This window comes from Amblyomma americanum, chromosome 1 (genome assembly GCF_052857255.1).
Source record: "Amblyomma americanum isolate KBUSLIRL-KWMA chromosome 1, ASM5285725v1, whole genome shotgun sequence".
Taxonomy (NCBI): domain Eukaryota; kingdom Metazoa; phylum Arthropoda; class Arachnida; order Ixodida; family Ixodidae; genus Amblyomma; species Amblyomma americanum.
This window is the reverse complement of record NC_135497.1, coordinates 118080912-118105087: the sequence shown is the minus strand read 5'-3', so window position 1 is coordinate 118105087 and position 24176 is coordinate 118080912. Positions and strand designations below refer to the sequence as shown.

The 24176-nt window shown below is 41.9% G+C and overlaps 3 protein-coding genes and 1 long non-coding RNA gene across 9 annotated transcripts; 2 read left to right on the top strand and 2 right to left on the bottom strand.

The window, feature by feature from the left end:
- Positions 1–33: 33 nt before the first annotated feature.
- LOC144113535 (ankyrin repeat and SAM domain-containing protein 6-like) lies at positions 34–13503 on the top strand. 5 transcript variants are annotated; one of them, XM_077646657.1, is made up of 14 exons: positions 34–194; positions 290–353; positions 2594–2803; positions 3484–3669; positions 7446–7490; positions 9293–9500; positions 9634–9731; positions 9809–9893; positions 10002–10038; positions 10519–10701; positions 11523–11645; positions 11708–11780; positions 13247–13314; positions 13373–13503. In XM_077646657.1, exons 1-14 carry the CDS (start codon positions 114–116, stop codon positions 13499–13501), a joined length of 1590 nt encoding a protein of 529 aa, XP_077502783.1. In that variant the 5' UTR covers positions 34–113; the 3' UTR covers positions 13502–13503. The 5 variants fall into 5 exon arrangements, with proteins under 5 accessions (XP_077502783.1, XP_077502785.1, XP_077502786.1 ...); XM_077646659.1 differs by having other exon boundaries at positions 290–517; XM_077646660.1 differs by having other exon boundaries at positions 34–216.
- Positions 11782–13250, bottom strand: LOC144113540 (uncharacterized). Its single transcript, XR_013310817.1, has 2 exons — positions 12262–13250; positions 11782–12120 (listed from the first exon to the last, which is right to left on the bottom strand). It is a non-coding gene; the product is annotated as an uncharacterized LOC144113540 (long non-coding RNA).
- A 69-nt stretch (positions 13504–13572) lies between the features above and the next one.
- Positions 13573–15180, bottom strand: LOC144113536 (periodic tryptophan protein 1 homolog). Its single transcript, XM_077646661.1, has one exon. It carries the CDS (start codon positions 15087–15089, stop codon positions 13674–13676), a length of 1416 nt encoding a protein of 471 aa, XP_077502787.1. The 5' UTR covers positions 15090–15180; the 3' UTR covers positions 13573–13673.
- A 193-nt stretch (positions 15181–15373) lies between these two features.
- LOC144113537 (AN1-type zinc finger protein 1-like) lies at positions 15374–21856 on the top strand. Of its 2 annotated transcripts, XM_077646662.1 has the most exons (7): positions 15374–15685; positions 16014–16056; positions 16153–16198; positions 16286–16511; positions 17799–17992; positions 18055–18135; positions 18215–21856. In XM_077646662.1, exons 1-7 carry the CDS (start codon positions 15616–15618, stop codon positions 18380–18382), a joined length of 828 nt encoding a protein of 275 aa, XP_077502788.1. In that variant the 5' UTR covers positions 15374–15615; the 3' UTR covers positions 18383–21856. The 2 variants fall into 2 exon arrangements, with proteins under 2 accessions (XP_077502788.1, XP_077502789.1); XM_077646663.1 differs by lacking the exon at positions 16153–16198.
- The last annotated feature ends 2320 nt before the right edge of the window (positions 21857–24176 follow it).

Here is a 24176-nt window from a genome sequence, read left to right as displayed (position 1 = left end):
GCCAATTCGGTCCAATCCAAGCGTAGCCAAGCGAGCGCGGCACATTCGCTTTACTACGAAACGAACTTCCCACGCGTAGGCCGAGTTACATAAAACGCCAGTTTATTACTTTGATGCAAACAATGAACAACAGTGAATCAATGGAGAAAGTCGCGTCATTTTTGTCTTTGTGTTTAGAAAACGATTTGCCAGCAGTACGTAGTTCGTTGACAAATCGTTAGTACTTTTTCTCCATTACCGAAGTTGTGTCGCTTTCCTCGTTTAATGTACAACTGATTCCCCGTTCCAGGAGCTGCCGTTGACGCCCAAGATGCAGAAGGTACAACAGGATTGCAAATTGCAGCCACGAACGGGTACAAAATTCTGGCTGAATACCTTATTGGGCAAAGCGCCGATGTTAATCTGGCGAACAACTACGGTTGGACACCGCTCATGCACGCCGCACAGCATGGTCAGGTATCTGTGGTGGCTCTTCTATTACACCATGGCGCAACTGTGAATGCAACCGGCCGCTTAGGTTTGTGCAGTTGTAGCGTTTTACTCTTCGAATGCCTTTTTCTGTCCGCTATGAACTTTTCTTGCTCTCTCTCTCTCCTAGTTTTTTTTTTTTTGTTCTTGTCCAAAACTTCTTCCTTATACCAGAGCCGTTTGACCTTGCTCACACTGCCGACGCTCATATTTTAAACAAATAATAAAAAAAAGATCCCTTCTCAAGCCATCTATTTTTTCTAGGGCCCTTCTTTTTCGGGTTTTATTTAATCCGGAATTCGCGGAGGTAGAAATGGGCGCTATTTTCCGATTTGAAATTCTGGTAGAAATGCCGCCGTGGTGGATCAGTGGTTATGGTGCTCTGGCTGCCCTGAAAGACGCGGGATCGATCCTGGCCGCGGCGGTCGCATTTCGATGAAGGCGAATTGCTAAAGGCCCATGTACTGTGTGATGTCAGTGCACGTTAAAGAACCCCAAGTGGTCGAAATTATCCAGAGCCCTCCACTACGGTGTCTCTGTAGCCTAAGTCGCTTTAGGACGTTAAACCCTGTAAAACCAAAACCAGAAATGTGGTTATTCAACAGGTGTTTTAATAAATCACATTTTTTTGTGTCATTTTTTCCGGCAAAAATAAGTTACTCTTAGCACACATAGCTGTTTCACATATAGCTCTCTGTTTGCACTCATTACCTCGTAAACAATCTTGTGTTATACTTCTCGTGAACACAGACGCACTATAAGAATGAAGACAACACACAAGCACTGTGTGTCTGTTTCCTTTCTTGTGGTGTGCCTGTGTTTGTGTGAAGTGGTACAAGATTGAGATGTACCAGCTAGCCCAAAAAGAAGTTTTACCTCATAAACAGTCTAGAAATGGCAGCTTGGCTAAGAAAGTGCTGTCCGCGTCCTATTTCTATTCTGTGTAATTACAGCTATTTAGTTGTGTGTATTACCATTCCTCATGTGCAGCACTTGCAAGTCTCTACTAGACCTGTATGTGTTTATACATGCATTGCAAAATCATTCACAATTAGCGCAGCCATTATAAATGTCCAACAGCCTCCGAGGAGGGTGTCATTACCAACGAAAAGTCCGGTTAGTGCCTGTGTTCTCACTTCTGAGACCTACTTTTCAAACTTATCCATAGATGAAACCATGCAGTGGATAACAAGCATCAGAAGAGATTTAAAACCATCAGCTAACTGAAAAAGCCACTGCAGTAGTATAAGACATTTGCTAGTTTCTGTGCAGTACCTTCAGCTTTGTACACTGACGATTTAAGATGCATTTTCAGGTAGGAATCAAGTTTAATTTCATTTTTAAAAACTCTGCTTGGGGTGGAAGAACGGGATAAATTGTGTTTTACTCAAAAACAAAGGGCCCTAATTGTGCCTCACAAGAGCCCATTACTTACTTTAACCTCTTTAATGACCAAATTACAGAGGAATCAAAGTAAAAAATTATTGCTGCCACGTTATGCCAGCTAATGTACCCACATTAAAAACACATTATCAACTATTTGTTATCGACGCTGAACTTGGAGAAAATGGTATGTCACGAATTTGAAACAATGGGCATTTGGTCCATTTTGTGCAGCTAGTCTGAACTGTGTGAAAGACCAACTTGAAGAGCCAGGGACAACAGACAATATTTTATCCAACAAATGTTTTCCTATTTTTTTCCACAAAAGTTTTCAGAAAATGAGAGACAGGTAGTTTTCGAACGCTACCTGGAAGTCGCATATTTGCTCCGCCTTTTCTTCACCTAGCTTTCTTATAGTGGCTCCAAGCATTTCGGTGAAAAATTGCTCGCAACTGGAAACATGTCGACACCAAATGTTGTATTCAAGCTCCATGTAATAACCAATGAGTACACAGCGTGGAAACGCTATGTTGTGATTTTGTGGCACCGGGCGCTAAAGGGTAAAGCTTTAATAGCACCCGTTTGCAGATATTTTGGCACACAGTGAAGGGCTCAAAACCAGTGCAGCACATATTGCAGCAGCATTTGCTATATCATGTAACTAATTTGGAACATAAAGACTAGCATAAACAAAATGAGTTGTGTTGCTGTCTCTGCATGCGCTGTGTCGCTTTCTGAACAGGTGTAGGTGCGCTGGCTTTGGCTGCTGGAGGAGGCCACCACTCGGCTGTTTGCCTCCTTCTGGAAGCAGGAGCAGACACTGCAGACAGCGCTGTGCATTGTGGCTCAGTGCTTACACCTTTAGGCGCTGCTGCTGTAAACGGCCATGTATCAGTCATTGGTGCCCTTCTTCAGCGAGGCAGCTCTGTGAACCAAGTGCTCCTAGCTACTGGTAAATGGCCTGAGTGTAGTCATGAAGCTCGTTTTTGTGTCCCTTCTGTTGTGCACTCTGAAACAGGTCTCAATTTATTGCATCTAAAGTTCTGGTACAGCGTTACAAGCACAGCGTTAAGGTCAAGGACCATGTTGGTTCAATGGGTAATATTAATGATAGCAAGGTGCATATATATGTATGGCGTCCCTCATAGCCTGGGTCGCTTTGGGACGTTTAACCCCCATAAACCAAACCAAACCTCTGCTTGCCCCGTTTCAAATCTCATGTTATTATGCCCACTGACCAAAGCTTTCACACTGGTCACTTGTTCTTTAGGGCCCTTTAGCCTACTTTTTCAATAACAGGCCTGGGTGATAATTTACTGTTAGAAATAACAAAGCTATTGTTACTTTTTTTTGCATTTAGCACACTGTAGATGCGATGCTCAGTTATCTAGTTGTATATTTTTAAGCCTGGCATACTTGTATGTTAAATGCCACTATTACTACCTGCAAGCCATTGAAAAAGGTTTACCCCTAAAGCTACAAAAGGACATGCACAGTAACTTCCTTTACTGCCACAAATAAAAGAAAAATGATTTCACTTTCTTGTAGCTTGGCTATCATTAGGCAGGTGTAAAACAAGGTGCGAACTTGTAGCCCCATTCTTAATACCGGGCACTGCACACATACTTACAGGTGCTAGTCCTCTCATGCTGGCTGCTAGTGGAGGCCATCTGCGTGCTGCACAGGTGCTTATGCACCACCGGGCAAACCCAAACCAGAACAACTTTTATGGCCAAACTGCACTGGATGTAGCCACAGCGTGTGCAAAAATGGAGGTAGCCGAATATCTTCGAAGTATTGCACAGGTGGCACAGCAAGGTAAAGCCATGTGCAGCTGCTGCATGTCTCTGCAGATTGACTCCCAATGTCATGCGTGTGATAACTATGTAAAATTTGCTTGATTCCCGTTTAAAGGACAGAGACTTGGTGCTACTTGTCTGAATACAGTAAACACTGTGTGTTAAGCTATTACAAGCTGTACTGAAAGAGCTGCTGCACAAAAATTACTGCTTCATTCGTAGTCAGGTCTTGTATAAATATTATATTTATATGCGTTTTATATTACACGGCATTTTATGATGACACTTTTGCGGTTGGGTCACAAAGGCAGTCAGCCAGTATCACCTCTAACAACATGCTTGGCCTTCTAGATGGCCATCTCTTAAAGAGCAACGCCGGGGGTTTTTTTCAATATTTTGAAATGATAGTCAAATCACATTCCTTAGAGTCCCCTCTCTCCACCATAGCAAGCTGTTTTTGATCAATTTACTAAGTGGAACCATTTTAAACAGTGAGAACAGCGTACCAAAACCGCAACTCAGTCTGTGGCCAGGGATGATGCTTTGTGTGACACAGAGATAACGTCACAAACATTACTACAAAAACACTTGTGGCTTAAAAGGGACACATCTTTCAGCAAAAATTTTTCTAGTTCTTGATGCATTTTCATGCAATTTTTTAGCACATAAGAAATAATTTTATAACTACTCTCACAAAATTTTACTCTTACAACTCCAGAAAATTGTTTTCTAATATATGTTTTTCCTCTAAATCTTCTGAAAAGGATGCAGAGTTAAAATGTGGCGGAAGACTGGTTCAACATTCATTGAATTCCTACTGCTGTATTACAGGTCGACATTCATAGATTTTTTTTTTTTTGCAAAACAAATTTTTTTTTGGTTTCAAATCTTTTGCAATGCAATATACATTGACATATGCAGGGTGATAAGAAAATTTCACAGAAGAAATTTAAAATTTACAAATTCGAAAAACAAATACTATCCTGATCCGCACTATGATCAAAGGAGTGCAAGAAAACAAACTGGGTCAAAATAGATGGAACAGTCTTGAAGAAATTTGGTCCACAAGCTGAGTATCTAGGCACAAAACCGTAAAAAATAAAAACGTCCATTATTCGAGCGTTTTCCTGCAATGCACAGCTGCTACTGTTCACGAAACAGTTTATTTAGAGAACTTCCCGATTGATCTCAGCAATGAAACTTTGGGAGCACATAAAAAATTAAGCATACAAGCAGATACAAGAATTATCAAAAAATCATTTTTTTTTTTGCTATATTTTGGTATTTAAGAGCCATGTCCCCCCTTAAAGAGCGAGTGAAAATGATGAGTCCTTTCATAAAATGCCTGAGACGATATAATACAAGCCTAAAAATTTTGTTAATGCAGTGGGGAGTGATTATTAATGTGCGGGGAATATTTGTGGCGTCGAAAATGCAGTGTTGCCCATAGCAACACTGCACTGAACTGAGAGCAAACGGCAAACTTTAAAATCGATTTGCGTCCAAATGAAATGTCACATGGATGCCAAACTTGGAGGAAGTAAACAGGACTTCAGAGAAAACCTGGAGCATATATTTCTCAATAGACCATGGAAACTTCGAAAAGCCCCTAAAGACGCCCTTTAGATGCCTCTTGCACTGCTGAACCGCTGCAGTGCCTCAGTGACTATGGCATACGAATACTGAACCCAGTGTGACAAGATCAAATCCTGGCCATGGTGGCCACGGTGGCCACATTTCTACGGAGGCAAACTGCAAAAACACCAGTGTGCTGTGTGATATCAGTGGTTGTGTTCAGTCATGTCGGCAGGTGGCCAAAAAGATCAGGTGGTCAAAATTAATCCATATTCATCCACTACGGTGCCCTTCATAGCCCATGTACAGTTTTGGGACATTAAGCCACACATGTCATCTTAAACTATTTTATGGCATCTTGCTATCAAAAACATTAAATTTTTTCTTTTGCAGCTCAGTGCTCCCAAACTGGATACGTACTACCTTGATGGAAAGATACACGAACAACTCAGTGCCAACACGCTCCGCTGTTTCAATTTTTTTTCACCGCGCTTTTACTTCGGTGATAGCAAAAAGACCCTAGACTTGTCCACGATACATTCTAGGACGACTCGCTTCTTTTTCGTACTACCCAGGTAAAAGCGCGATGAAAATAAATTCCAACATTGGGGCGTGTTGGCGCCGGGTTGTTCGAGGTAGTACATGAGGGCATAAACTTTTTCAGGCAAGATCACTTCTCGAGGTATTCCCGATAAATGTAAAATTGGAGGAAGTAAACAGGACTGAGAAGAAAACCTGGAGCATAAGTTTCTCTATAGACCATGGAAACTTCGAAAGTATAATGCACTCATTACAGTGCATTCATCACAATGAATTTCAGCACTTCCAAGGTACCTACGTCAGACAGTGAAAGAAACAGATTGTTTTAAACTGGCGACTTGAATGCGTATTCATTTAGATGCAGTAAAAAGAAGTGCAAATAAGCAGCTCCCTGCAAGTGTTTCTGCCAGATGCCAGCACACCTGAGAACACAGCATTTATCGCCACTATACTTGCTTCTTTCGTTTTTATACGCTCGCCAACAAATATGAGGCAGTGAGTGCAAAAGGTAGTTTCGAGGCGCTACGAAGCACCTTCTGTTGCAAAAGCTTTCAAACCAAGGCACCTATGACTGTGGCAAGTCCAAAGCTACTCATTGCTGCCACTCACTAATCTTATTATTAGATGTGTGAAGGGGGAACTCCACTGCCATTCACCAGCTTGTATGTGTGAACAAATGAATGGAGGTGTCTCACCTATGAACATTTGCACCCACACTCTGACCACGGCTGTATTTTCTTGGAAGCTTTTGCAGCAGGTGGTACACACAGCTTGGGCAGTCTCATTGTGCTTGTCACATCTCCTCATTCACCCATGGTGGGTGAACAGCGCAACAAAGGTAGGACAAAGGCAAGACAAGCGCTAACTAGCAACTGAGTTTATTGAAGAATGAAAAGTGGTTCGTTCTTCAATAAACTCAGTTGCTAGTCAGCGCTTGTCTTGCCTTTGTCCTGCCTTTGTTGCGCTGTTCACCCACCATGAATGCTTACCAACTCACCCAAATTTCAGCTTTCTTCGTTCACCTTCTATTCCTCCCGATTCATTTCCTCTTCATTGACTTGAGCGAGATGAAATTGTGGTGGTGCCTGTTGACAGGCAGCACTCAAATGTAAGGATTTTGTGACCTCCTCCATCACAAATTGTGTGCATCTGATAATGTGCACCTGTGAAAGGTCATGGTATAATGCTACAGCATGGAATTTGCAAAGTTATTTGCTTCAAAGTGAAAAGAGAGAACGCGAAAAATCAGCCCCTCTGCACCTCCATCTAGTTCTTCACGACTGCACTGGCTAACACCTTGCGCTACGACAATGCCCTTTCAATAATGCAGTCTAAAACACGTGCACTCATATCAGGACCTTTATAAACTTTTAAACGAAGTGGCCTTGCTCTAATGAAGGTCCACTGCATTTGTAGTTTTATTTTCTCTTTAACAGTGCTAACAAACCAGCTTACCTGTTTGCAATGCCTCCTAAATGCAGCCTTCCTTCCAGAGGCGCTCAGAATAGCAGAATGAGGGCTGTATGTTTTCATCCTACTCTTTCTGCCAAGCCAATGTTTTTTTCTAATTGGCTAGAAGCCAAGTTCTAATGTCCTCATTGCATATTGCATATAATGCATATTTCATTGCATATAATGTCCTCATTGCGCCTTTGACTTTGTTTTGTCCATTTCCTACAGAGCACAACCCAAACGTCACTGACATATTTGATGCTATTGTAGCATGTAAGTCAATGTTTTGTCTATATAGGAAATTTTTACGTATTCTTGGCAGCCACATAGACAGCGATTTAGCTCTGAAAAAAATTTTCATTATGCAAGGATAAAACTAATGCGGTATCACAGAACGTGTTCTATCCCTTATACTTGACTTGGTTTGAGATGGAACCATGGTGACTCCCATAAGCAGGTGGCACTCAACCATTATGGTATCCTATTCAAGGAGTGGAATCAGTATGCAGTCAATCAACCTAATTAGGTGGATTATTAACATTTCAGCCATCAAAGATACAAGAAAGCTTCCAAACGTAAATTTGTAAAAATTCCGAGTAAACACTTCTCATTAAATATTCTAAAGAGGAACCACTGTCCCGAGTTTCTTCCATTGCACTAAAGTACATAAAGCACTTGATGAGCTTGATTTTGGCCACTTGCACATTTTGCATAAACTGGGAAACACCATGGCAAAAGGCAGTAGTTGACACAATGAAACCAACAACTACGTCCTCAGACTAAGCTCACATACTACAAGTTACTTGAAAATTCTGCTTTTTCTCTTTAGACCTCACAAGGAAGTTTTCAGACAGGTCATCTTTAGACATGGTCAATAAAGTGTCAACATTTCATACCTTTCTTACTGAACTTCGTCCTGTATTTTATTGTAACATTTACTTAGGAAAAAAGGCAAGTAGGAGGGGGTGCGAGCTACTGTAACTGACTTGCTCAGGGCTAGCGCCTGAACAGCAGCTGCTAGGAATATGGGGAAATGGTAGAACACAGATAGACAGCGTTAGCGAGGAAGGAAAGCAGTCAACACTCTTCTGTACATGCAGAACTGCTTTGAGCAGTTTCATATCAATTTCATTCTTGACATTGTGCAACCTTTTACATGTAAGTCACTCTGCACAGCTACTCTTTACATTTGTAATGCTAATCTATACACTCTGTTTCATAACCAGCAGGCAATGCAGCGGAGGCTGCGGAAGTAGTGCACCCACAAAACCATATTACTCCACCAAATATCATTCGTTCCTCTCGAAGCCTTGGCGAGTGTTTGGATGAAAACAAAGAGCTGTACAAAACGAAGAGCTAGCATTCAGAATCGCTGTCGAAGCTGCGGGGTGCTGTGTTTCAGCCCTCTGGCTATATCAACAGTGTGTGCATTACTTTTTAGGTGCATATGGAGCCTGAGCGATTAGTCCTATCAGCCGCAAACCATGCCACCATATGTCATTCTTCTCGAAGTCGCGATGAGTCGTAGGATGAAAATGTGGCAAGAGGTAAAACAAAGTGCAGGAGGTTGCCAGTCATGGTAGTTGATACATTTGTCAAACCAAATATGCCTCTGTTCACTTTGGTTGTATGGCGAACTATTTTTCGGGCGCTGATTTAGCTTGCGCAAACAGGTGCACTATTTATGGCAGTGTTTACTGGTATGCATGAAACGGAGTAAATAAAGATGATTAAATTTTCCAATGCCTGCTTAGGGTGAAATGGAATCAACATACGTCATCGACAGACTTTTTTGCAGTGTGCTCAACTATTTGAAGCCAAAACAATCACCGCTTGTGAAACCAGTATGAGTTGTGAAACTTTTCTTCTTTAATTTGTTATTGCAACCTTGATTTTTGAAGCCTTACTTTTTTTTAAGGTAGGAAGAATGTGAGACATGGCTCATTAAATGTAAGAATTGTATCACCAAATATACACAGCCAAAACGACAATGGGCCCGTGACCCAGTTGCCGCAATGTTGTAGTTTGAATTTTGTTGAGCTGATGTGTTATACTTGCACTCCTGATTTCTTTAGGTGATTTGAATGAAGTCAGAAGAATTTTGGAGGAACATCCACCATGTTGTAACTGGTGTCACTCAAAAAAAGGCACCACTCCACTGATGCAAGCAGCCATATTGGGTTACATTGATGCTGTAGCACTTCTGGTAGAAAGCAATGCAGACCTGGAAATGCAAGACTGCTCAGCTGGCTGGACAGCTCTCATGCATGCTGTATATCACGGGTATCATGTGGTATTCGTAGCCACCTTTTTTTTTTTTAAACCAAATTACATGACTGAATGTTCAGAACCTCTCTTTAAAGAAACCTTATGGTCAATGTCTGTCTTTTTAATTCTTTTTTCCTTCTTTTCACAGGCAACTACACGTTGCTCGCTACCTCATTAGCTCAGGTGCTGATGTCTACACGGAAGCATTCAATGGTGCCACTGCTCTTGACATTGCTTGTTATCTTGGTCTGTAGAGCTTTAAAGGTTTGCATGTTATATAAATCAGGCACATGCCTAAGTCGTCATTCTCACTTTGTTTTCAGAGAATGGCAACACCAAGATTATCCAAATGCTGGCTGATGAAACAGTTGCTGGCTTGTCATCACAATTAGCGGCTGAAACAGAGAGGTGCACTTGATATTTCAGGGTTTTTTTCATTTGGTGGAAAATGGGGGGAACTAACGGAAGCCACACTGCAATTTGGCCAGCTTATTAAACTTGTGAATAACTTTTTAGAAAGACGAATGACTCACAGCACCTGAAAGTGCTGAAGGTAAGTAAACTTTGATAGGTGCTTTTTATTAGCATGGGGCAGATAGAAATGCCAGTTTTCTGCTATATTGCGGAAGGTCATTCCCATATCCTCACCAGTAGCTGCATTTTTTAATTTATTGATATAGTTCAACTGTACTGAAAAGACAGGAAAGAACTAGCCTTCCTTTTGTATCAAAGCACAAAAATAGTAATAAAAACATAATATTGCTTGTATTGAAACTGCTAATCAAGTAAAAGGTAGAAATATGGCGGAAATGAATACAGATCATGCTGTCCTTCAAATTCAAAAGGGACCACTGATGCAACATGCAACTTATGCAATGCTTCACCACAGCACAGCACTAAATGTACGTGGAACTAAAGCGGGGGTATCGTTGACTTCAAATGTAGCACACGACTTGTGCTACATCATGCTACAGTAGCTCGTATTTTGACAAATGTGTAACATCGCTTTTTGGTTTTAAACACTGCATTCTAGGAGTGGATTGGCAGTGTAACACAGAAGCTGACAACATGGAGAGGCAGACAGCCACTACTAACAAGCATTGGTTGGGCAGCCAGCTTACCCAGCTCTCTGGCTGTGGACCTGCAGTCAATGAGCACATCAACAACACATGAGACAGTACCTGCTTTAGATATTTCTTTTACATCACCTGAAACAGTAAGTCATGAATAAAAATTCTCGTCAATCAACGATATTTAATCATGAGCTCAAATAAGGTCAAGCAAAATTAAATATGAACTGATGTGATGATATCACAAGTAGCATTTTTAATGTAAGGGGCCTCTAAGACTAATTTTGCTCTAAAATGCAGCTGCTAATCACATTTTTTTTTATCTTGTTTGCTTGAAAAAAATGTGGGGAAACCAGACACATATCGTACCAAATTTAGTAAGTGGAACTTGGTGCTGGAGCAACATTGGTGTAATTGTATCAAGCATGAAAAAGCATTGTCTTCACCTACAAGTGTTTGCAGTTCACCTTCAGCACTGGCTCTCACCTGTTTGCCTTGTATTTGTGTATGTGCAGTTGTGTTCAAAATTACCTGCACCATGCCAGCAGCAGTTGTGCAGTTTTCACTCCATAGCAATTAAGTACACTGTGACACTCATTGCAGAAAGCAATTTTTGGCTACGTGAATGCATTTCGACCACCACCAGCTCTCTTGCTTCGTGAAGGAAGCTCTAAACACATATTAAGTCATACCGAGCGCAACTGTACTTTTCGGGACAAAAGTCCCCAGGACACACAAGCAGCAACCAAAAGTGCATAGCTTTGTTGTATGCCTGTAATTCAAGACTGCACTTTGACTTGGCTTCTCTAATGTGTGCTACTGAAATCAGGCAACTGTACATATCACAGCTATATGCCTAGATCGCCATTCACACATCCTGGGAACTTTCGGCCCCTACAGTTCATGTCATATGACAAAAAAAATTATGTGAATTATTTCTTAGTACTGATATTTTATCTCCCCTCAGATTTTCCCCGAAGTAGACTCTGTTTTCTGGGCAGCACCACCATCACTTACAAACTATAAGAAAATGCTGGAAGGCGTTCAAGCAGCCTTGCCAGATAGTGCTATCGGGACGCACTCACAAAAGGTGTGTGTTTACCAAGAAATCTGTAGGCACTTTAAAATGAATGTTGTTCCATTTCTGTGCAGCTCACAAGAAGGGCCATTGAGCCAAAATTTCATCACCTGAAACAGCCTCCTTTAACTGAATCTGAGAGCTCTGGTAAGCAAACAAATGCGCTCTTTATTTATCAAGGACATGCAATTCTGCTTGCACATACTTATATCAAGCCCAAATAAAAATATAAAATTGCATTACAGCCTCAGATATAACTAGATTGCATGAGTTGATGGCAAAAAAAACAAAAAACAAATTGCAGTGGCATAAGATGCTTATTTACCAAATGAATGATTCTGTAGCAATTAGGCACCAAAGCAACTGCAGCTGTTTTTCCTTGTTCATCATAGTACCACTTCAGATATTACCTACAGGCTAAGCAAGTCCATCTCACTCCATGAAATGCCGCAAGGTATGGTGACTGGCACAACAAATCATTAAAGGCCTGTAAAGCAGCTGAATGGGCTAGTTGGTTTTGCATCTTGGTGAAAAAACAGCGCACAAGCAGACACAGACAGACACAGCGCTTGTCCCTTCTTTCTGTCTGTGTCTGCTTGTGCGCTGTTTTTTCACCAACATTAAAGGCCTGTCAGCCTTTCTTCTCTCCTACAAACTTATTAATTGGTAAAAAAAATTCCACCGGTCATCAACAACCAACAACATTACCACTGATTATTCGTGATTATTGCGGTACCTTCAATGGACCATAGACACCTAATTTTAGCTGCTTGTTTTCTTCTTTCAAATGATGCACAAGACATTAGAATATATAGTTCATCACATGGTATTCGCCTACAACTGCTCAATAATTTATAATTGAATTTCTTCTTGGTGCAGTTTCCATTGTGGTTTCATCAGCCGACTGATGGCTGTTATGCGTTAGTAGCGTCGGGTCACACAGGGCATGAAAAAAAAAACTGATATGCAACTTCCAATGCACTGTTGTCATTCCAGCTTTTGAAGCAGGCTGGCCTAATTACTGTGGTGAATTTAAACTACGTATGAGCAATTATATTGCAGTTTTTTCATGCGTCACATGGCCTACACTCTGAACGCATCTTAACAATAGTTCAATATGACAGTCATAAATAAATGCCACATGGTGAACCATGTATTTAATGTGTAACGCATCATTTGAAAAAAGAAAATGTGCAACTGAGATTACGTGTTTCCCTTTTGATGTCACCATCAGCACACAGAAAATATTTAGTTTGGTATTAGTGCCCACAGTGGCAATGAAAATTGCTGATGACTATTGATCAAGTCTGGAGACCAAGCCTTGCTTATTTATTAATCAGCTAGTAGATAAAAACTTCTGCTAATAAATCTAAGCTGCTTTTATGAACAGATAAATCCCAGTAATAGATCACATTCAGAATGCTCCATAACATTGCAGGAATATAAATAAATGCAGAACTCTTATTCACCTATGCAGCAGGCTTATCTGTGGATTGCAACAAGTTGTTTTGTCACAAAAAAAAGTCACAGTGGATATATGGGCTGCCTTTGTTATCTTGGTAACCGAAAGTGTCAACTGTAGTTGAATCTAGATCTTTGCTTACTTCTCTCAGGTGGAGTAATGAGCATTCTGCAAGCACTAGGTCTCGGCAAATATGCCAGAAGCTTCGAAGAAAATGAGGTGAGCCATTTTACACTGATATACCTGGAAAGAACCTCACTATGTGTCTTGTCTGTAGGTTGACTGGGAAGCATTTGTTAATTTGGATCCTGGGAGTATAGAAGCAATTGGTGTTCTAACAGGAATAAGCAGAGAAGTTCTGCAGGAAGCCATCTATGAACTGCAGAAGATGCGGCCAGCCTGTTGAGAAGTCATAACTTGGGTTTCACAGATCAAGGGGGCAGTTCTATGTGCAGTCATCAAAAGAATAAAGTGTGCTTTAAAATTCCAGAAGTTTGCCTGTGCCTTTATTGCTGAGCAAAGTCCAGCTACAAGGCATATTGAGCCAATACACTGCGTGTTAGTAAGCAAGCAGAAATTTAGGTGTCAAGCGAAAGGCCACCAAGTGCCCCTGCAGGAACATCTGTCTCCATGTTGGCATCATCTGTCTGTACTTCTGCTCTGAGCAGCTTCCGGCCTTCAAAGCAGCTCAACCCAGCCCATTCTTTCAGGTCAACCACTGCAAACCCAAGTGTCTTATTGTCACCTCCAACAGCCACCACGAAGGGCTCATCGGGGGAACTGGCTAATGTAAGCACAGAGCCAACAGTCAGTGCTTCCTTTTCAAAGACAAATACAGGCTTGTGATCCAATATGTCCCATACCTTAAGCGATTTGTCTTCAGAGGCTGTGATGAGACAGCCAGGGCAGTAGGCACTCAATGCCATTCCAGTGACACCCTTGGTGTGGGCTGACAAAGTGAACACAGCTTGATCTGTACGAGCATCAAAGCCATACACAAGACCGCTGTCTGTGGAGACGTAAAAGTAAAAGGGATCAAAGTGGTTCCACAAGACTTTCTCCACTTCGCCGTCAACAGTCCAAGACTTGAAGCTAGCATCACTGCTTCTGCAATCCCAAAGTTTCACGGTGCTGTCACATGCTCCTGTCAGTAGAGTATGACTTTCAAACGGATGCCAAACGACGGACTGAACTTTTTCCTTGTGGGCTGAGAGGCACCTAGCAGGGACACCCGCATCCAAGTCCCAAACGAGGGCTTTGTGATCGGCCGATCCACTTGCGAGCAAATGTCTGACTTGCTTGTTCCATGATAGGCTCAGAACCGCGTCTTTGTGCATCATTGTAGCCTTCACTGCATTCTTTTTCTTTTTAGCCTTTTTTCCTAGCTTGTAAGCAGGCTCTAAGCTGTCAACTAAGTCCAAGTCCCAGACGCTGATCACAGGAGTCATGTCGCCAACTGCCAAGTAGTTACCTGGATTCGGGTCTGTCGGATCGAAGTTCATCCATTCTAAGCACAGTGGATAGGCAGGCAGCATGATGTCATGGTGAACGTAGAGGTGCTCTTCCTGGTGGTTGTTGACATAGACCTCAACAGTAGCGCACGTATCTTCATCAACACGTGCCACCGCAATCAAGTTGTCCGTGGGTCTTATGGTGAAGTCGTCAATTTCTTCCTCGCTATCTTCACCGTGCTGTGGGTCCAAGTAAGGGTCGTCGGCGTTGTTTGCGTAGACAGCAAGAGAACCAAGATTTCCCAGCTGCGGCGCTTCGCTGTCTTCATCGTCGTACGTGTCCAGGCCGTACTTGGCAGTAATGTCGTCTTCGGACGCCTCTGCTTTGCAGTCTTCCATATCGTCCATGCCGTCCACATTTTTGCTGTCGGGCGCACCCTTTTCTATAAGCTCTTTCAGCTGTTCACTGAGCAGTTTTACTTTTTGAGGGTTTGCCTTGGCTACCCCTCGAGGGATCCATGTGAGACAAGGAACAAAATTCATGGCAAAATTTTGATGCGTTCACCGCGGAATCCGAACACGCGGACAGCGTATGACGAACTACTATGAACGTGCGCCCCCACTTCTTTTTTTAGTGGATTGGATTGATTGTGTGCTGCACTAACGACATTTGTCCCAGAGTCTCACAGTCTTGAAAATAAAATATGCAGACATTTTAAATTACTGTATTGCAGATACAATTGGTTTAGTACAGAATGTTCCAAGGATTTTCTTAGCAACAAATGTTAAACTCAAACGCAGGCCGAGGGAAGCCGCAAGTAGTCGAAACCAGTAGTCTAGCTAGCCTAGCCAGCTGTTCGCCGCCTGCGTTTGGCTGCCGCGGCTGACTGGGCCTCACTGTCTTTTTTTTGCATTGGCATCAATACGTGTCGACCTAAAATCACTGCCAATTTATGTTAAATCATGTGTTTAGCTGAAATCCGATTAATCGAGGCGCAGTGATTAAAGTAAACATCTATGGGAAGGCTGTAAAACGATATCGTGGTACTCCTCATCGATTTCGATTTGTATGAGTAAAGTTATGGCAGAGCTGCCTCAGCTGGGTAAACACTGTCACGTGGAATCATGCAATCGCTTAGGTAAGTAGCTTATTTATATCCTATTCGTTGCTCTAGAAAACGGAGCCATTATGTGTGACGTTTCACATATGTGATCGTGTGGAGAGTGTGAAACAGTTTGGTGTTGTAATTGCGATATTCATTTAGAGAACCAGACGCAGAGGGCGACATTATTTATCATGTTTCGTTGTTCTGGTCAATGCACATTTCTATGAATAAATCAGTAAGGAAAGGTAAATCAGTAAATGAGGAAAGACTGAATCCGATCATGCGTGCAAGTTACGGTAACCGTGTGCTCTCGTTTTACGTAATCGTTTTCAGATTGTCTGATTCTGACTGTCGTTTTCAGATTTTTTACCTTTCGAGTGTGTGCACTGCAAGAACACATTCTGGTAAGCATTATGCAGAGCCGTTGTTTCGAAAGTTCTATTCGTGTCGTAACGCATTTGACTAATGCACCTTGTGTACCATCGCGCATTCGTTAACAGCAGTGATCATCGAACCTCAGATGCGCATGTGTGTGATCGAGTCCAGGTATACAAACGATTGAGTCTCTCTGACTATAAATTGTGCGGAAGAAGAGTGTCATGCAATGCTCGCTGAACGTCTTTTGCCGCCCAGACTCATGTGCTGACAGACAAGGAGGCAAGGTGCAGTCGTACTGGAACGCTCTTCTGCTGCAGTTTCGGTGACTGCTCACAAAAAGAGCTGACCCCAATAACATGTGGTCTCTGTGCGGATAATTTCTGTGTGCGGCACCGGCATGCTCAAGACCATAAATGCAAATGCCTGCCATCACAGTCGGAGCACATGCCCCTTACGACAAAGGTAGTGAAAAAAATACTAGGTAAGACAACTATTATGTCGCAAAAAGCACTTCATGGTGTTCTACGGTGATGCTGAGAGCACCAGCCTCTGCTCAATTAGCATGGGAGCAGAAGCAGTTACTGCATTTGCATCTTGACCGCTATGGCTACGCTTTTGTTTCCTCATTATCAAGGATAACATTCAGTTTTAAAGTAAATACTTCACAACACTGTAGGCCAGCTGCAGCGGGGAAATGTTTACCTATTGTTTCGAACTGTACCGCTGTGTTAGATCTACTGTGTGTTTCTTCAAATGCAGGGTTGATGCCTACGTGTGTTGGTTGAGAAGGGTGGCCTGCATGCAGCATTCAGCTTGATGTTGAATGGCCATGTCAATCTGACATGCAGCTTCATGTTGTCACGGCTCGGCTTGGGCAACTTGGGTCTGGCCATGATTTGTCCGGTGCACTTTCCTCCCCCTTGTTTTCTTTTCTTGATGGTTAATGTTTTTTTATTCTTTTTTCTGAGCATGCATGTTTAAAACAGTGCATGCAGAATTCTTGCTACATATATAAAGGCTATCACTTGTAAGAAGGTGGTGGTCTAGGCAGAATGCATGTTCAGGATTGTATACAGGTTGACTCACTAGAACATGTGAAGCTCAGAAACCACAGTGACTTAAAAGTGGCTAAGCAATATTGACTGGACCTGGAAAGATGCAATGACTGTAAGCATATGGAATTTTCTTGATCACATGCTTATTTTTACAGCAGTTTCTGTCTATGCTTATAAGTTTTTGTGTGTTGTGTGCTGTGAGGTATCAGCATTTCATGCCTTAGGTCAGGAGACTTTTTTTGTTCATTAAAAGTAAAAACGCTCGTTTTCATCACAGTTCGCAACATCACATTCATGCTACAAAACTTGGGGAAGCTGCTCCAGATTGACTTTTTCCATGCCGCAAAGCATGCTCCAACGCACTTATGCACATCCCTGTGATTGTATCTGCTTAACAAGTGCTGCTAGGTTTCCCTCACACTTTTCTACTTAGAAGTACTGCTTAGATCATGGCAGCAAACATACATGTCTGCCTAATTTCAAACATAGTTCCTGCATGAAATAGGCTTGTGACATTTTGAGCAGCAACTATGCCACCAGCTGGCCAAATGCAATAATTGGTGCACTTGACAAACATTTGTGGTTCTTTCTTCAGTCCTAAAACTGTGAATGACTTTGCTATTAAGGTTGTACCTTTCTAGTTTCCAAGAACCAGTAATGTGCCACTTCTTTCCTCTGCATTACGCCTTTACCTTATTTTTTTTTCTCTCTAGAATCCAAGAAGCCAGTTGAGAAACCTATATCAAGCAAAGCAAGCTTATCTCCTACGGCACAGAAAGTGAAGCTCATGAAAATGAAGATGCACGCTGCAGGCGAGAAGAGTGTCCCTCTTGCTGACAGGGTGTATTTCGAAGTTTACTTCCCAAAGGGTCACAAAGTCCGCTCAAAGCCTTATCATTTTTCTAAGGTAATGCTTTTTATTTTCATTATGGCTCTCATGTAGAAATCTATAAAGATATCTACCTGCAGTTGTGGACAGTCGGAAGAGCAATTGACAGCACTGCCATAATAGAGAAACTCCCAAACCAGAACAACAGGCTCACTGAGAAAGTAGGCAAGCCCTTCTAAACACTGTGCTGAAATGCACATCAAGTTCTTTCTAGACAGTAATGCTTTTTTTTTCTTGCAGAGATTGCTCCTGTTCCATGCAAGCACCTTAAAGGCACTTGGCATGAGCGACATCTTTGAGACACTGTTGAACTCCAAACTCCTGAACGAAGCAGAAACACTAGTTCTTGAATATGTACCTCCTAACTGTGATGCTCTAGCGGCTGACTATCATTATGAAGAGAGTTGAACTTTAGCTTTGTGCTAGTAGGGGCCACCATTTTGAAAAAACAACAAAAGCTAGCATATGAACAGCATGTCTTGCAATGCTTTATTGTGCCACTGTGTTTTGTGCTCTTATGCTATGTAACCCAATGCTTATATATATGGATGTTCATAAGCAGCTAAGTGTTTATTGATCAGTTTTTCTCTCATACCATATGTCTAGGTACCTTCTTGTACTAGACAGAAAAAAAATTCATTACCGCTCTGCATCTCCTGCTCAAAGAAGGAGAAAAATGGTATGATTTTTAAGGGAGTTTTTTTAATTATCTGCACCACTAATGGCTGCTAAGAGAGAATGGGAGTCAAAGTTGCGGCCTTGTGTTTAAGAAATGCCCCGTTTTTCATGTCAGCAATGCAAGGAAAAACCTGCAGCAAACAAGTTATCTTGAGTGATCTCGGCCACTACCTAGCTTCTTATTGAAGAGCCTTGATTCATGGCATGTTACCATACAGAACGACTTCTTTAAACGGCAACCCCTGGGGCTTTTTGTATATATATTCATATTCTAATGAAACTTCTACTGTATATTTTCCTCTTTGCCTTGATCCTTTCAACCAAGTTTGGGAGCTGTGCGGCAATTAATCCCTGCAGGCATCAATTTTAAAGTTTGCCATTTTTGTGGCCTCATTTCAGGCGATTTCTGCGGGCAACGCTGCATATCTGACGTCACAAACAGTAATAGTATATTATTACCCACTTCCCACATGAACAACAAGTTATTAAGATTGTATTAAGTCATATTACGCATTTTATGACCTAAGTGTCATTTCGTGTTGCTATTTCAGCCATTCAACACATGTACAAGAGTTTTTTGAGTACTGTATGTGATGTCATTGCTGCGTAAACCAAAGCATCGTCTCTGGCCATGAACAGAGTTTTCGTTTTGGTTTGCTGTTTTTGTTCTTTTAAAATTGTTCTACTTGGTATTTTGAAAAACAGTTTGTTAAGCCGGAGACATGGGGCTCCAAGGATTGTGATTCAATCAATAGCTCAAAATATTGGAAAAACCTTCGGAGTTGCCCTCTTACCCTTTGGATGCTTTGTACACAATTGTGTACACAGCAAACACATAGCTTTTTCTAAGAGTGTGCTGCACCTAGGTGTGGTTTCATTGTTTCAGTCAAATTTAGCATCCTTCTTGTCACAAATGTGGTTTTTTTATGCCGTACAGTGAACGTAGTGAATAATATTTCACTTAACAGTGAGCTGTGTAGCACGTCATCCGCCATTTTTCTGCAGACAGATTTAGCCGCCAATAATAACATCAGTTGATTTTGCTCTATGTCGAGAGTAATGAGCACCTTCAAAACATAAAGTGATTCCACAATCCCTCGGGCACTTACTTGACAAATTAGGGCATTTCGATGTTACTATTTCTAACCAACCTGGCACTTTGTGCGGAATTTTGTATATCCTTGTAAAAACTTAACTGCTGGCCCTTTGCACTAAAAAACTAATGAATTGCCTTTCTTAAGACCTGAATATACTCTTTAGGCAGGAAAATAATTATTTTTGAACAAAACAAAACAGGCACCTGAAGGGGCTTCCATTTAGCCCATGTATATATTTTGAGTGTTTTGTGTTTTGCACTCTGTGAAAAATACTTTAGGTTCACAAAGGCAGTCTTACCTCTACCGCTATAATCATTCTTAGTTTCCATAGTACAGTACATATAGGGCCCTTAATTTTTGGGTTTTACCCGATTTTAGCTCCCCGAACAGATTTCCTGAATATTGTATTAAATCTAATCTCTACCTGAAATTGCGCCTTCTAGAGAAGGAAGTTTTCCGGTCCACAAAGATGAGCATACAGCACAGGAAAGACGTGATAACATGTGCTTATTCCAGATAGGTGTTTTCAGTTAATTGAAGGTTTTAAGCCTTTCTTGACGCTTGTTATTCATGACTCTACTTCATTTGAGGATAAATTTGAAAAGTATGTTTAGAAGTGAGAGACCAAAACACAAGTAGAGACCAGGCTCCTTATTGACATCATTGTACCAAGCACTAAACCACACCAACGACGTCCTACAACAGGGATTTTGGGTGCCTTGATACTGAATGAATTTTTTCTAAGTGTACAAACAAAGCAAGCAGATCTTTCACGGCTCTAGAAGTGCTATGCAGGAGGTAACGTGCATTACAGAATAGATGAAATAAATTAGAAGAATAATGTCTCATTGTGCACATTCCATTTTTAGTGCCATTTTTGAAAATAATGAGCAAAAAGTACAGCAATTTTTTTCTCACTCAAAAACGAGCACTTACAGTAAATTCTTTATGGTGCAAAAAATATCTTGAAAAGCCCCCCCTATGGAACTCCTTGCTTTATAACCTGATTTTTACCCAAATTTCAGCTCAAGAAACATCACTTGATTTTTTTGCCCGACCAGAAAAAAAATGAAACTTTCATAATTCCCTGTCTTTGCCTGGCTCAGTGTTATCCTCCATGCTAAATTTCCCTGTATGGTTTATGGTTTATGGGGGTTTGACGTCCCAAAGCGACTCAGGCTATGAGGGATAGCGTAAGGGAGCGCTCCGGAAATTTCGACCACCTGGGGTTCTTTAATGTGCTCTGACATCCCACCGTACACGGGCCTCTAGAATTTCGGCTGCATCGAAATTTGATCGCCACGGCCGGGATCGAGCTCGCCTCTTTCGGGTCAGCAGCCGAGCACCGTAACCACTGAGCCACCACGGTGGCCTAAATTTCCCTGTATAAGTGACTGACTACTACACAGTTCCTGCTACATGTGCATGGTGGGAAATCAAAACTCATGGCTTTGTATACCGACAATGTGTTGCTGTATTAGCTAATTCCACTGTACTGCTAATGTTAAGTTTGGCTTCAGAAGTGGTGATGCAATGATTTTATAGTCATGTTGACAAGGCCATAGTTTTGAAGAGGGCAAAGTTTTGTCAATGGGACTAATATTAGAGCATGTGTGGTTCATAGGCTGACAACCTTGCTCTTGGTTCAAAGGAAATGCAGAAATCTTTCTCCCATTCCTCCACCTCTGCCAAAACTCTCGGTGAACTGTCAGTGATATAAGCCAGAAACTTCTTTAAACATGCATGGTTCCAGCAGTCCGGCCAACTGTCATTCAATGAAGATGCCTCCCGCAACTCCTAGAGCTTTCACCGAGTCCTGGGGCAAACAAGTGGCAAGGCCTGTACTGCATCCCTGCTTCCTGGGGTGTGGGTGCAGGCCCACAGCCCAGCCCACGTGTTCGTTGTGATTCAGGCCCATCTGGATAACATTCTTTTTACCTGTTGCAGAATATATGGGACCATTCGGTTACCACCTAAATAGATCCTGGTTAATTCGAAGGTCTGGTTTATTTCAACTGATGCTTTGGCCCTGACAACAACAGGTGCAGTTAAAGGCTTCCCATAATTCAAACTCCATGTAATTCGAATAAATTTTTGGTCCTCTGAATTTAAGTGATTGAAAGTTGACTGTACTACACTGATAACACCATTTGCCCAAAAAGGGAGGCCCTCTTACAGCTGTCACTACAAAGTGGAAAACCTTGTGTGCTGCCCAAGTTTAGACAGCAGGGTGCAAAATTTCAGCCTTTGCTCCTGTGCCACCTGAGAGCATAATGCCCCAACATTCCTGACAAGTGCCATGCAAATGGTAATGATAGGATTCTTCTCAGGAACAATACGATTTTGGCTTCATGCAGACCTCTGTGTCACCCTGAGAAGAAGCCGTAATTGTTGGAAATTACTGCTGTATCACTATAAAGCTGCTGAGTAAATGTAATGGCTCATGAATTCTGTTTATGGATGCAAATGTGCATTTTTATCAAGCTGTTGTTGATGACCGGTGCTGAGAAGATGAGAACACCAACCACGTACAGGTAGCGGCTAGTTCGGAGGACCACTTGAAGCCTCGCTTAAAATGCTCGTGGTAATCGCAAAATGTGTAGCATTGAGTCATCCATCTCACCGAGCATGTCTTGACGTTTTGATAGCATTGGCAAAAGGGTGCAACTTTATTCCTCCAAAACACTGGATTTAGTGCTGAGTATGCCCATATGTCATACTGGATACGTGGGTGCGGCAGGCCGATCAGCAGCCCTTTGGCAATTTTTCTTGCAAGTCACTTATGTTCCTTACAGGACATCTACAGACATTTAACGTGATGGAGGCATTTTATTTTGTCCACTACAGCACAGCCACCATGATCGTTTTGCAGGCTACTCTTCAGGCGGCACATTGCTTGTCCATAAAAGTTTTGTGCTTTTGGTAGCGTGTTTTTGTGTGATAGACTAAGATTGGAGCATCAGTGAAGCTCCACTTACTTCTTTGACTGATGCGTAACATTTAGATTAGATGCTGAACAAGTATGAAAAGTTTGAGAATGCAACTAAGCTGTTGTATTAGGCAACAAGCAAAGTAACTGCTCCCACAGTATGAAGTATCTGCAACCTGCTTCCAGCAGGTGAAGGTGAAGCTTCAGCTTGATTGCAAGCTATGTTTGCTGTAGTAGAATACAACTAAGAAAGAACAGCTGTTGGCAGCAGTGGCCCATGGGTTTGAGTATTACTCCATTAACTATGGTTGAATTTGAATGGTGCTAAGGCAGCTTTAGCCGAAGAGCACCATGGCACAAGGTGTTTTTGTCGACACAAAGTGGGCTCGAAGACCCATTTTCAACCATTTCACTCCCAGAGAAGTCTAACACCGGGCCAGGGGAAAGCTTGTACCAATTGGAAACTGGCATGTACTTGGCGCACTGGGGAGCAAACCCTGCACCTCCCACATATGAGATGGATGCTCAGACCACTAGGCCTCCACTAACCAATCTCTGCAGCAAACAAAAGCAACATATTAATTTTCACTCTATTAAAGTCAGGCACTAAAATTCTTGCATTCATAATTTAGTAACAAGGTGACCATGCGAGTTTGTTTAGTCTAGTGATTAGCTTTGTTTAGGCAACAAGAAAAGCCTCAAGAACGGATCGTTTTCTTGCCGCGAAAAATTAATGTGGAGTAGTCGTGAGTGTGGGTGGAGCTTTCAATGCAGACTTTAGCTGTATCTGATCATAGCCAGCTCATGTGCACAAATTCAACATCAATTTCATTTTTTGGAAGGTGTTTAGACCTGTTCAGCAAACATTCTTAATATTGACACTTCGTGCAGCAAAGTGCAATAGAAATGTTAACTTGTTTGACCAAGGGAGATATATTAATATCTAGTTTTCAGCAATAGATCGATCCAACTTTAGGAGGAGCCAGCTGCCCTCTTCTCATTCTTTGATAAATGAGGATATGTTGCTTTCTTCTGCCACACCACATACCATTCATAAGGAATTAATACTGCTTTCTTGCATAAAATTACCAGCTGAAAGTAGCAGCCAGCTTAGGACTGGTGCTAAGTGTTGCTACCCTCTGCTTAGAAGAAACCACTCACAGCCTAGGTACGCCATTTCTCTGGAATAAAATTTGACAACCATTTGAGTGTGGACATTATAGAGGGGCTATGAATATCTGGGAGGCTTCCATCCATTGAGCGCCATGCAGTCCTCCTTTCCCACGGGTTACCTGGCTACAGTTGAGAGCACAGGTAATTCCTGACTTCCTCCAGTCCGTATTCTATCTCATGGATTATTTTTCCTTTTTGCTTGTCCGAAGTAGTAATTGATTTCTTGCCATTGGCAGCAGTACAATATACAACCATGCATCATGCAGTGTAAATACTTATTTTGCTGCATTTCTAGCCACTTCAAGCACTTGGATGTTTCGAACAT